The following is a 13,281-nucleotide window of genomic DNA, read 5'->3' as shown; positions in this document are numbered from 1 at the left end:
CCAAGCCCATGTGCCCGGATTCCGAAATTTTTCGAAGGTAAAATTTACCCATGAACTCACGAACTCAAATATATGATTTTCCTGAAAACAACTACTGTACCTGAAATATATGCCACAACTGTTGTACCTGAAAACACTCTGGCTCTTAACAGAGTAAATACCCTGTCTCCAGATAGAGTAAATACTCTGCCTTCAAACAGAGAAAACATCAAAATCACATCACTCCATATTGTAAACCGCATTGATGAGGGGGAACAAGGAATAAGCAAAACTGCTAATAACCAAAAGACTGCTGGCAAGAACAGTGGGGTCAAGTAACTTAAGGATATTGCAGACAAGGCCATAATGCTTCATCCACCTTCACTTGATTTGGCAACGCCACTACATAATCAAGAAAAATAATAAGAAAACATGTTGGAAATGGAAGGGATTTAGATGAGGAATCAACTGCTCAAAATTTCCTCAATGTGGCAAGAAAATGAGATCTCTCTCCGACTCATATTGCAAAAGTAAAATCTCCGACAAAGGCAAAAAAAGGAAAACTCAACAGAAACAAAGCTGGCATGCCTACTGCTGGGATCCAAACTTGAAGAGCTCTAACTAAATCAAATAATTTGTAATGGATGCAATTATTTGGAATATTAGATCTGTCAATACGCAGCAATCCTTTGAGAGGCTAGTAACAATGCATAGACAACATCATTTCGATTTTGTTGGTCTCATGGAACCAATGCAGGATAATAAAAATCTTGAATTGTACAGAAGAAAAATAGGATTATCTCAAGCTTTTTCAAACATTTCAAATAAGGTGTAGGCTTTCGTTGACGATCTGTATGAAGTCACAGTGCTATACGACATGGAGCAGCAACTGACGTTAAAAATGATTCATACAGAAACACACATTGTGCAGATTATTACTTTCGTTTACGCCAAGTGTGATGCAATCGAAAGAATTGAACTTTGGGACTCATTGTACGCAATGTAAGCAGATATGGATATTCCTTGGCTTGCTGGTGGTGACTTCAACGTCATATGGGACGAAGAGGAAAAGTTTGGGGGACTTCCAGTGACTTTGAATGAAGTCAATGATTTCCGACATTGGATGAACACTTGTAATCTTTTTGATTTGGGCTTCAAAGGAAGTATATACACCTGGTGGAATGGAAGAGCAGAAGAAGATTGCATTTTCAAGAGACTTGACAGATGTATGACTAACATTGAATTTCAACAAATGTTCCCTGGAATAGAAGTTACCCATCTGCCAAAAATTTGGTCCGACCATTGTCCCATGTTGTTAAAATGTGATCTTGAAACTATTGCGATAAAGAAATCCTTTAAGTTTCTTAACTTTTGGACAAAACATTCGACGTTCAAAGACGTGGTCAAGGCAAATTGGCAAGCCTATTTTGAAGCAAATCCTTTCACTTTATTCAACCATAAGATGAAAAGAGTGAAGAAAGAATTGTCAATCTGGAGAAAATCAACATATGGAGAAATTTTTAAGAAGATTTCCAGTTTGGAAGAGGTCGTCAAGGTTCACGAGGCGCAATTTGAAATAAATCCAACTCGGGCAAATAGGGAAAGGCTTTGCAAAGTTCAAGTAGAACTTATCAAATTTCTTGCTCTTGAGGAACAATTTTGGAAACAAAAGGCAGGGATGGCATGGTTTAATGATGGAGATAGAAACACAAAATTCTTCCATGCTCAAGTCAACGGGCGAAGGAAGAGATTGCAGCTATGAGGGATTCAAAACAGAGATGGAATCTGGATTGAAGACACCAATCAAATGGCAGATGAAGCAGTTCACTACTTTACTGAGCAGTTCCAAGAAGACAGAAGTCCATGTGATTTTGAAATTATAGATCATGTTCCAAAATTGGTAGGAACGGAGCAGAACATCCACTTGATGAGGCAGGCCACAAAAGAGGAGGTACAACAGGCTACGATGGGTCTAAATGGAGAAAGTGCAGCAGGCCCGGATGGTTTCACAGGCGCTTTCTTTCATTCATGTTGGGATATCATTGGTGACGACGTCCTTAACATGGTTAAGAGTTTCTTCAATGGTCATGCGCTACCAAAATTTGTAACTCATACAAATCTAATTCTATTACCAAAGAAGAAAGAAGTGCAAACATTTTCAGATTTGCGTCCAATTAGCTTAAGTAATTTCATCAACAAAGTTATATCAAGGGTGATTCACGAGAGGCTAGTTAGTCTACTACCTACGCTCATTTCTGATGAACAAGCTGGGTTTGTAAAAGGAAGAAACATTGTTGAAAATGTGATCCTCACTCAAGAGATAATCACTGATATTAGACTAAGAACGATGGTCGGGCCAAATGTAGTGATTAAACTAGATATGACGAAAGCCTATGATCATTTTTCTTGGTTATTCCTCACTAAAGTCCTGAGGCAGATGGGTTTTTGGGAAACATTTATTGGCTTGGTGTATGGAATTGTGTCTAATAATTGGTACACCGTTCTCATCAATGGTCAACCACATGGTTTCTTCAAGTCTACTAGGGGCGTCAAGCAAGGAGATCTGCTTTCACCAACTCTCTTCATTCTTGCAGCTAAGGCATTATCACGGGCTTTAAATGATTTGCACCTCAACCTCTACTTTTGTGGTTTTGGAATGCCAAAGTGGAGTCCAAAAATAAACAATCTATCATACACCGACGACACTATAATTTTTTCTTCATCAGATGCTAAATCTTTGCAGTTGGTAATGGAAATTTTGGCAGCATATGAAAGAGCATCTGGACAGCAGATTAACAAGTCCAAATCAGCTGTATACATGCATGATGCTTCTCCTCAAGATGTGGTGAATAAGATCCAAAGAATTACGGGTATTTCCAAGCAAGAATTCCCTTTCATTTACCTTGGATGCACAATTTTTTACACTAGAAGGAAAATGGAATTTTCTGAAGGTTTGATCAACAAAGTCACGGACAAATTGCAAGCATGGAAAGGAAAATTATTGTCCATTGGTGGTAGGGCGATTTTAATCAAACATGTGTTACAAAGCATGTCGATCCATCTACTATCGGCAATGAACCCCCCCTCCATTTGTCATCAACAAGTTACACAAGATTTTCGCACAATTCCTTTGGAGTAGTTCTATTGGTGGCAAAAGTAGGTACTGGGCATCATGGGATACTTTATGTCGACCTTATGAAGAAGGAGGAGCAGGTTTTCGATCACTACACGATGTTGCAAAAGCTCTATTCTCTAAACTCTGGTGGAATTTCATTACAAAATCAACATTATGGAGCTCTTTCATGTCACAAAAATATTGCAAAAAATTAAATCCAATTGTTGTACCTTGGAGATATGGATCACATGCTTGGAGAAAAATGCTGGAATGTCGGGACATTGTTGAACATCAAATTGGGTGGCGTACAAAAATGAGTTCATCACTTTTCTGGTTTGACAACTGGACGAGACTGGGAGCTTTATACTTTATAACTCCTCCTGAATTCTACATTGATGAATCAGTTAATAATGTTTCTGATGTTGTGGATAGAGGAGCTTGGGATGCAAATAAGTTAGCGAACATTCTGCCTGAGGAATATACTGTGCACATTCTCGACAATATCAAACCACCAGGGGAGCAACAATTACTTGACAAACCATACTGGTGTCTTGAGACAGGAGGTAATTTTGCAGTTAAATCAGCGTGGGAGTATTTGAGGCAGAGAAATGATACAGGGGAAGCATACAAAAAGATGTGGGTAAAGGGTTTACCATTCAAGATCTCGTTCTTTACGTGGAAAGTGTGGAGAGTGAAACTACCTCTAGACGACCATTTGAAGAGAATGGGATACTCCATGCCTTCGTGCTGCTGGTGTTGTGCGCAACTAGGGGAAGAAACCTTAGTGCATCTGTTCTTTACCTCGTTTGCTGCCAACAAAGTTTGGTCATATTTCCTAATGAATGCTGGAATTAATCTGGAGAGTATGTCGATGCACGAGGCAATCGTGATGGACGCTCAAAGTGTTAGCAAGATTGAAGCCAATTTTTCAAGCACTTCCGGCTATCATTTTATGGGAGTTGTGGAAGAGAAGAAACAGCTACAAGCACGGGGAAGCAGTAACGATTAGAAGGGTGATATATCAGGTGTCCACAACCATTCAATCTCTTGTTAAACTAAGGAAACTTGGCTTGGCTAACGTTCCTCAAAACTTGCCACAAATTCTGTGCATGATGGAACAATTCACGCCTCCATTGAAGGTTACTAAAGTTTTATGGGAAATGCCACCACAAGGATGGATCAAAGTCAATTGCGATGGGGCATCGAGAGGAAATCCAGGCAGGAGCTCAATTGGTTACACACTTAGAGATGATGAAGGCAACATAAATTATGCTTGTGGAATGTTGATACATGAAACAACAAACAACGAGGCAGAGGCTTTGGCAATTGTTGAAGAACTAAAATACTGTGAAGCGAAAGGATTCGCGCAAGTTATTTTGCAAACTGACTCGCTCCTCTTGAACAATGCTATAGAAGGAATTTGGGCTGTTTCGTGGGTCATTGCAGAATATGTAGATGAAATCGCAAAGGCAATGTCAAGAATTCATGTGAAACTATCACATATCATGAGAGAAGGGAATTGCAGACCATCTAGCGAATCAAGCACTTGACATGGGCAACATCGAAGCACAGTGTTTTCAAGAGCTGGATACAAAAGCCAGGAGAATTGTCAATAATGACAAATTACAATATCCTTATCTAAGGGTGAAAGTTGTAAGACAATAAGGATGCAAGCGAGGAAGGAGATGGCTAAAACTGAAAGGTTACATTTTTCTAATAACTCACCTTTCTGTTTTGCAGGAACAACTCCTTTTGACATGCCTTACTTGTTGATCAGACTTCAAAGGGTGGTTTTACCATATACTGTTCATTTAATTGGAGAATCTACCCTAAGCATGAAGGATTACGAGCAGGAAGGTCAAGGTTCTCATTACGCTAGCACACTGGAAGTGCACAGCTACTTCAGAATTCCATTGAAATTGGTTTCTTGCAGAGAATCACAGCAAATACCCAATCCAAGTTACATTAATTTTCTCAATCTATTGGCACAACAATATGGACATTCATTCACTGAATGTACATGTTTTGTTAGGGGCAGACTTGGTCGACAATTCTCGACGCCACTTGTTAAATATATTGTTTACTCGATGATGCAAAATGGTATGCAGTTAATAAAATTTTTATAGCTGGAGATATGCACTGTTACTACTCCGGGACATCAACCAATTCTGGGCTTCGATTCTTGTTCGATCTTTCCACACTTCTGCAGCAAAGCACGCAGAACCAATCATGCGCACATGGGATGCCTTATCTTCATTAACCTATTTATTTCATTTGCAGGTGCAGTTTCTATATCTAGGCTCTATTATTTAATGGATTTCATTTTGGTGGTATTAGTGCAATGCACTCATTCCAAGGGGAGGAAGTTAAAGATAGAAAAAAGAATAGACTGAAAGGAAGGATTGCATATACAAAGATTTTCGGTTATGGAATTTTTCAATATTTCATTTGAACCCAAACATGGGTGTGGCAATTCGCGCAAATCCAGAATAAAATTGGACATATGCAACAAATTATTGCACAGCTTTGTGATCGGTTTTATGGGCCATAGTAACGACACTAGCTGGTGTATCGCATTTGTCGATAACTACTCCTCTCCACAATGCTATCCACAAATGCTTTCTTTGATATAGTACTGGAGGTTATTTTCAAAAACATTGAAGTACTACTGCGATGATAGGAGAGAGGCCAATGTGTTAAGAAACCACTATTGCACAGACTTCATACAAGGCAACGTAACAACATGGAAGATCTTCAAAGTGCTACAAAAGGAATATGGTCATTTGCGCTACAAACTAAAGTATGGACTAAGCCAAAAATGTATAATGCAAATGCATATACATCCTCACATTACATGCTTTTTTAGTATGGAAATTGTACTACCAATGTTGAGTATTTACCTCAACACCGGTAATAGGATTTATGTGCCACTAAACTTTTATTTCTTTCATCGCTTAAGACCACCAGAAACTTTTATTAGTTGTAATATTTTTCTTTTTCTTCTGATTTTTATATATAAAAACTAGCCCTAGGCGCTTGCCTATCCGATTGCCAAAAAAATATATATATGATTTTCTCTCAATTTTATACCTAAAATCGTGGTCAAAATCCAAGAATATCAATTTTCTAGGTTTCCCCTCAAACCCCAAGTTTTTACCAAAATTTCATGCTAAAATCTGCACATAATCTATGTATTTAACCCAAGATAGGTTGGGTTAGCTTACCTTATCGTTGCTGAAGAAAAACCCCACTTGAAGCTCTCCAAAAACGTCCACACCAAAAAAAAAATAGGGGAAAAATGACCAACCCCCGATTTTAAAAAAACATACTGCCTCCAACACTTCCGCACATGCGGTCACACGACCGCTTCTGCGGTTCCGCAAGTACGACCCCTCTACCGCTCTTGCGGTTTCTCTCCAGGCTCCCATTTTCGCTTCTACACCTCAACTCCCGCAGGTGTGGTCCAACTTCTACGGCGAGATGACCACATCTGCGGTCCTTACACTTCCGGCCCAAAAATCACATCTGCGGCTCTCCTGGCCGCTTCTGCGGCTCCGCACCTGCGGCCAAAAAAGCTCGCAGGTGCGGTTACACCAGATATCAACTGCCTCAATCCTTTCTCAAATTCCAAAGTTGATCTGTTAACCATCCGGAATCCACCCGAGGCCCCCGGGACCCAAACCAATTATACCAACCAGTCCCAAAATACATTACGAACTTGCTCGAGGACTCAAATCACATCAAACAACGCTAAAATCATGAATCGACCTCCAATCCAAGCTTAATGAACTTTAGAATTTCAAACTTCAAAATTCGATGCCGAAACCTATCAATCACATCCGATTGACCTCAAATTTTGCACACAAGGCATATTTGACGTTGCAGACCTACTCCAACTTTCGGAATCGGAATCCGACCTCGATATTAAAATGTCCACTTTCGGTCAAACTTCTCAAAAACCTTCAAATTTCTATCTTTAGCCAAATTACTCCAAAATGACCTGCGGACCCCCGAATTCACTTCCGATCGCGCTCCCAATACCAGAATCTCCATACGGAGCTATCCCCAGACTCGGAATCCCAAATGGACATTGATAACACTGAAAGGCACTTTAACCCAAACTTATGAAATCCTTCCAAAAATGCTAACTTCCACAATAGGTGACGAAACGTTCCCGGGTCTTCCAAAACCCGATCCGAACATATGCCCAAGTACAAAAATATCGTACGAACCTACTGGAACCTTCGAATCACGATTTAGAGGTCGTTTACTCAAAATTTCAATCTTAGTTAATTCTTTCAACTTAAAGCTTCCGAAATGAGAATTCTCTTTCGAAATAAACTCCGAACTTCCCGAAATTCAATTCCAACCATGCGTGCAAGTCATAATACATGAAGTGAAGTTGCTCATGGCCTCAAACTGCTGAACGACGCGCTAGAGTTCAAAACGACCGATCGGGTCATTATACCAAAATGATTACCTCCATATAGGGTCGGGTTACCATTCTAATGAGATAACTGTAGTAAATAGATGTTATTATAATTTTAATTTTAAGCACCAAGCTTTATGTGATAAAATAACTTAGTTTCTTTTATATCAGGTACTCAAGATGTGGCTAGTCCTAAGTACATCACATAAAAGAGAACTCAAAATTGACATCTCACAATGATTTGTCTAAATAGTCAACTAAATCGAATGTTGATTAGAATGATTATAGGTATACACATTACATAAGCATACTGCTTATCAGAATCCCATCGCTAGAATATGATTCTTATAATTAATTCAAAATTTATAAGAATCAAGTAAAAAATAGCAGCGCAACTTTAAAAACATATTTAAGCAAAAACATGTACTATTTTAATTTATAACTCGTTAAACTTTACCACTAATAGAATATGGAGTGCACGATCTCGCTAAACACCAAACACATGACAAGCAGATGCAAATAAGAACTTATGACAAGGAAAAACATAATGCTTCCATAATTTAAAAGTCAAATTATTTCCATATAACCAAATATGCAAACACACAAGAATCAAAAGCTTTTATGATAACTAAAGAGACAACAACAATTGTTTCCTTGTCAGATCACGTGGGTTTACCAACCTCTTTCTCTTCAATTTTTTTATTATCTCAAACAAATGTACCAATATTATGCAAACCTTGAAGGAAATATTCTTACCGCAGATCTCCTAATTTACAATTTTAAATAATGAAAGCTAATAAGACAAATTAATTACTTGCCAATATATCTTCTGTATCGATTCAAGCACTCAGATAGTAAAGCCCCATTATCAACATGAAACTATTTACGCCACTAGAATTCTATCTAGTTAGCATAAACCTAAGACAACCAAAACTCCTAACATCCAAAACTGTTTCAACGCTTAAAATAAGGCAAGATGAGGCAAAACACATAGGCACCATATGTATAGGAAGTACACATATTAGCGATAAGTATGATGCATATTACGTAGACAATATCAAAATCTTTTCAAAATATTGAATAATACAGCTAAAAGGCCGGCTCTGATACCACGATGTAGATTTTAAGCATACACACAGAGTCTACACAGTAGAATATAAATAGAAATGTACCTTCAGTCATGGTTTTTCAAGTGATGTGGAAAATTGCCTTTGAAACCTTTAGCAGAAAAACTAGAGAGACTTCTAGCATGTGCCTATTGTAGGATGATGTAACGACTCGGCCGTCATTTTGAGAGTCATAGCCCTGATCCCATGTTAACTGCTTCCCCCATATCTATTTCTGCTATGGTGACTGGCCGGCAGGTTTCGTTTCGGTTTTTGAAGTGTTCTGGGACACTTAGTCCCTAAACGGAGGCTTAAGTCTTAGGATTTAGACCGTAGTCAGAACTGTATGATGATGACTCTGAAATGGAGTTTCGACATTATTGTTAGCTCCTTTGGGTGATTTTGGACTTAGGAGCGTGTCCGGATTGTATTTTGGAGGTTCATAGCTCATTTAGGCTTGAAATCGGGAAGGTTGAATTTTTGGAGATTTGGACCGGTAGTGGAATTTTTGATATCACGGTCGGATTCCGATTCTGGAAGTTTGAGTAGGTCCGTAGAATTGATTAGGACTTGTGTGCAAAATTTGGGGTCGATCGAACGTGGTTTGGTTGGTTTCGGCATCGGTTGTCGAATTTAGAAGTTTCAAGTTCACTAAATTTGGATTGGAGGGTGATTTTGTGATTTTAGCATTGTTTGATGTGATTTGAGGGCTCGACTAAGTTTGTATGGTGTTTTAGGATTGGTTGGTATGTTTGGTTGAAGTCCCGGGGGCCTGGGGTGAGTTTCGGGTGCTTAACGTATGGAGAATTGGACTTATGCAATTGCTGAAGCTGCTGCACCTGGTGTAATCACACCTGCACACTTTGGACCGCAAAAGCAGCCACGGAGCTGCAGATGCGGTTTTGGCCCTGTCCAGTTGAGGCCGCAGGTGCGGTGATAGATCGCAGAAGCATATGCGCAGAAGTGGTGGAGGACCGCAAGAGCGAGGCTCGCAGGTGCGGCCCAGCGCTCGCAGATGCGGCCCAGCGCTCGCAGATGCGGTCCCAGCCCATTTAAGTTGCCTTCGCACCTGAGATGGATTTTTCACAGGTGCGGGACCGCAGATGTGTTTGAAGGCTCGCAGAAGCGAAATCTCTGGTAGAAAAAGGGGAAATTTCGAGGGTTTGAATTCATTCTTCATTTTTGTACTTAGGAGCTCGGAAATTAGCGATTTTTCAAGAGATTTTTAGCGAGAGCTTTGAGGTGACGATTCCTAACTCATTTTTGGTTATGTTATCCATAGTTATTTTCTTCATTAAATTAAGAAATTTGGGTGAGAAGTGGAGAAAATGGGGGAGAAGTTCTTTAACCGAATTTTTGAGTTTTGATTGGGATTTAGAAATCGGATTTGGATAATTTTGGTACGAGTGAACTTATGAGTGAATGAGTGTTCAAAATTAGTGACTTTTACCCGGTTCTGAGACGTGGGTCCGGGGAACGTTTTCGACGATTTTCCAATTTCTTACATTAGCTTTGATTTCATTAGCTAGATTAGTTTGTTGTAGTTATATTTATGTTATGTAAATGATTTTGGCTAGATTTGGGCCACTCTGAGCCAGATATTCATGGAAAGAGCATTGTGACGGATTAATTTGAGCTTGGTTCAAGTGAAGTGGCTTGCCTAACCTTGTGTGAGGGAACTCCCTTTAGGATTTGGAACTGTTTTGAAATGTGAGCGAAATGTACGTGAGGTGACGAGTACGTACCCGAGCTATTTGTTGTAAAACTTAGTTTTTCACTAAGTCATAAATTGTTTCTCCTTATTGAACTACAGTAGCAAATGAAATTATCCTGTTTAGTTTAGAATAACATGCCTACGTGTTTTAACTATCTATCTGAACTATGTGCACCATGTTTAGTGAAATTTTCCTACTTTCCTTGACGTGAACCTAGTCTAAGCTGTACGTTTTCTTGTTGTAACTGTTATTTCTATTGGTTGAGATGCATATTTACTTTGGGACTATGGAACGATATTTCGGGAGATCCCCCTGTACTGCATATTTACTTTGGGACTACGGAACAGTATTCCGAAAAATCTCCCTATTCTGCATATTTACTTTGGAACTACAGAATGGGATTCCGGGAGATCCCCCTGCACATTTTCGTTTGGGACTACGAGACGGTATCTCGGGAGATCCCCTGTTGTTATCTCTGTGCTCTGAATTGTTGTCTTTCTATAATTCTATTCCTGTTAGATTTCCGTATTTATTTTGACTACGATATTTCATTCTGTCTTATTTCATTATATTTATACTAGTAGGGCCCTGACCTGATTTCGTCACTACTCGACCGAGGTTAGGCTTGGCGCTTATTGATTACCATTGTGGTGTACTCATACCCTTCCCTGCACAAGGTTTTTGTGTGCAAATCTAGGTACCGCTTATCAGCTGCATTACCAGTGAGGCGAGACAACTGTAGAGACTTCATGGTATATCTGCCACATCCGCAGACCTCAGAGTCCCTATCTACTACTCCCCATGTCAAACACCTTGTATTTTCTTTTTTTTGTTAGACTCTAGAGTATAGAAGTATTGTTTCTTCCTGTAGCTTGTGACTTATGGTGTTATGGGTTTGGGAGAGTCTATGTACCCTTCGAGAGTGGTTATCGTATATGCCGAGCAACATCTTAAGTTCTTATTAAAAATTTATCTGTTGCTTTTATGTTTTTATTTCATTTTTCGCAAATGTTAGGCTTACCTAGTCGTGGAGACCATGTGCCGTCATGATAGTTCACAGAGGGAAAACTTGGGTCGTGACAGATGCCAGACTGATGGAGTCACATGTGTAATTATAGGTGGGCAAGTGACTTTTAGGCAATTATTTTAGCCCTAGGGACTTCTTCAAAAATTATAATTGCCTTAGGAACTCCTAATAACAACTTATTTCCTTTCATCAAAGAAACTACCATATATGTATAACTACAGAATATTATCTGATATATAATATCCTTTGGAAGATAAGGTAAATAATTTATTACCTTATATGTGGACTACACTAAAAGTCTCTAGAAGAGACGGTAAATTTCTAACATCTAAGACTCAACTATTTTAGATAGTACAATATATTATCAGTTAACACATAGATCAGATGATTCTTCTCTATTTTCTGTTAAGCTTAGGTGATCATTTTTACACGACTAACAAATTGTCTAACTATAACCTTTTTAAAATTTGCTCTTGATTGGTTATCATTCTCGGATCAAAAATAGATATTGATAGACACAATTGAGAATGACTATATATTTGGTAATGACAATTACTTTTGTTATCCTATTAGGCACCAAGTGCAACCGTGGTTGAGCGGGAGGTAAGATGGCGAATATATAGGTAAAAGCGCAACAATAAGCCCGCCCTCAGATTAGCTCATTTTTCGTTACTTTTCGATCTTCTGAAGTTAATCTTTCCTAATATGATTGGAAAATTGTCACAATACAAAATCTACTATTCGTGATGGCACCTAACCCAACCCGCTAGGTAAGCCAACTAACAACTAACCAATTCTAATAATTTTATTAATAAAATAATTAAATAGAGAAGTTAACTGAATCTTATACATTTCCCAAGGACTGGTAGTACAAATCATGAGCTTCTAAGATAGAATTTACAAAGTTGATATGAAGTAAATACATCTTATATTTGAAAAGTACATAAACAGAGTTCTTATAATCTAAGGCTACCATGAACAAAAGGCAGCTACAACAGGGACGCAACTACATCTTCAATCCAGTTCCCCTTAAGCACAGCAACAACATCAGCCAAAATCTGCACGCAAGGTGTAGAAGTGTAGTATGAGTATAACCGGACTCATGTACTCAAATAAGTAACAAATCTGACCTTAGGTTGAAAGTAGTGACGAGCTGGAACATGGTCGGATCCAACACCAGTAGCCAACAATAATTCACAACAACATAGAGTATATAAATAAATAAGTGGCTTAGAGATAAAACGCTCAACTTTTTTATAGTTTTCCGAAAATAGTTTCGCTTTTCAAGAATATCAGTGAAAACCCAAACCCTTTATCAAAATCGTCGAAAATTATGAGATAGTTTTAAAACTATAATTTTTCCAAAAAAAATTTCCACAATAAGTAGATGTTTCTTTTTCTTTACAGATATCAAGTATGAAATACCACTCTATGCCACATATCAATGTGTGTAAAAAAATCATAAATGACGCGATACCGTACACCATGAGAAAATGCATCTCTATGCCTGTATGTCATGTGTGCATGCCAGTGCCATGTATCTCAGTGATGAATCATATACTCACACTCTCATAGTACTCGAACTCCCTGCCTCACACTTTTTACTTATAATGCGCAATCACTCAGAACTGTATATAGCCCATACGGCTCAGGGAAGATCCATCCCGGAATGTATACATCAACTGACCATCAGTCTCTCAGTACCGAGGAAGGCCGATCCGGCCCCATGAAAAAGATCCATCTCCAGGTATATAAATGCTTCGGACATGATCCATGTCCAGGGAAGATCCATCCCTCAATATAATCAACCACGCTCACTAGGGTGTGTACAGACTCCATAAGGGATCCTACAGCCCAATCGTTATAATCTACACGGACAACTCACGTTCTATAGTATCAATATCAGAATC

At 38.8% G+C, this 13,281-nt stretch overlaps 3 protein-coding genes across 3 annotated transcripts; all 3 read left to right on the top strand.

The window, feature by feature from the left end:
• The first annotated feature begins 991 nt into the window (after positions 1-991).
• On the top strand, positions 992-1,741 carry LOC138868520 (uncharacterized). The gene has a single exon (XM_070146074.1). The coding sequence runs from the start codon at positions 992-994 to the stop codon at positions 1,739-1,741; it is 750 nt and encodes a 249-aa protein (XP_070002175.1).
• Positions 1,742-3,407: 1,666 nt separating this feature from the next.
• Positions 3,408-4,103, top strand: LOC138868518 (uncharacterized). The gene has a single exon (XM_070146073.1). It carries the CDS (start codon positions 3,408-3,410, stop codon positions 4,101-4,103), a length of 696 nt encoding a protein of 231 aa, XP_070002174.1.
• A 103-nt stretch (positions 4,104-4,206) lies between these two features.
• LOC138868517 (uncharacterized) lies at positions 4,207-4,644 on the top strand. Its single transcript, XM_070146072.1, has one exon. It carries the CDS (start codon positions 4,207-4,209, stop codon positions 4,642-4,644), a length of 438 nt encoding a protein of 145 aa, XP_070002173.1.
• Positions 4,645-13,281: the final 8,637 nt, after the last annotated feature.

The sequence above is a fragment of the Nicotiana sylvestris genome, chromosome 5 (assembly GCF_000393655.2).
Source record: "Nicotiana sylvestris chromosome 5, ASM39365v2, whole genome shotgun sequence".
Classification (NCBI taxonomy): Eukaryota; Viridiplantae; Streptophyta; class Magnoliopsida; order Solanales; family Solanaceae; genus Nicotiana; species Nicotiana sylvestris.
Note: the sequence above shows the minus strand (reverse complement) of the source record. Positions and strands in the feature narration are given on the sequence as shown.

Bases quoted from the DNA above. Each gene is read 5' to 3' on its own strand.
- LOC138868520 (XM_070146074.1), top strand. From the start codon at position 992: ATGGATATTCCTTGGCTTGCTGGTGGTGACTTCAACGTCATATGGGAC.
- LOC138868518 (XM_070146073.1), top strand. From the start codon at position 3,408: ATGAGTTCATCACTTTTCTGGTTTGACAACTGGACGAGACTGGGAGCT.
- LOC138868517 (XM_070146072.1), top strand. From the start codon at position 4,207: ATGGAACAATTCACGCCTCCATTGAAGGTTACTAAAGTTTTATGGGAA.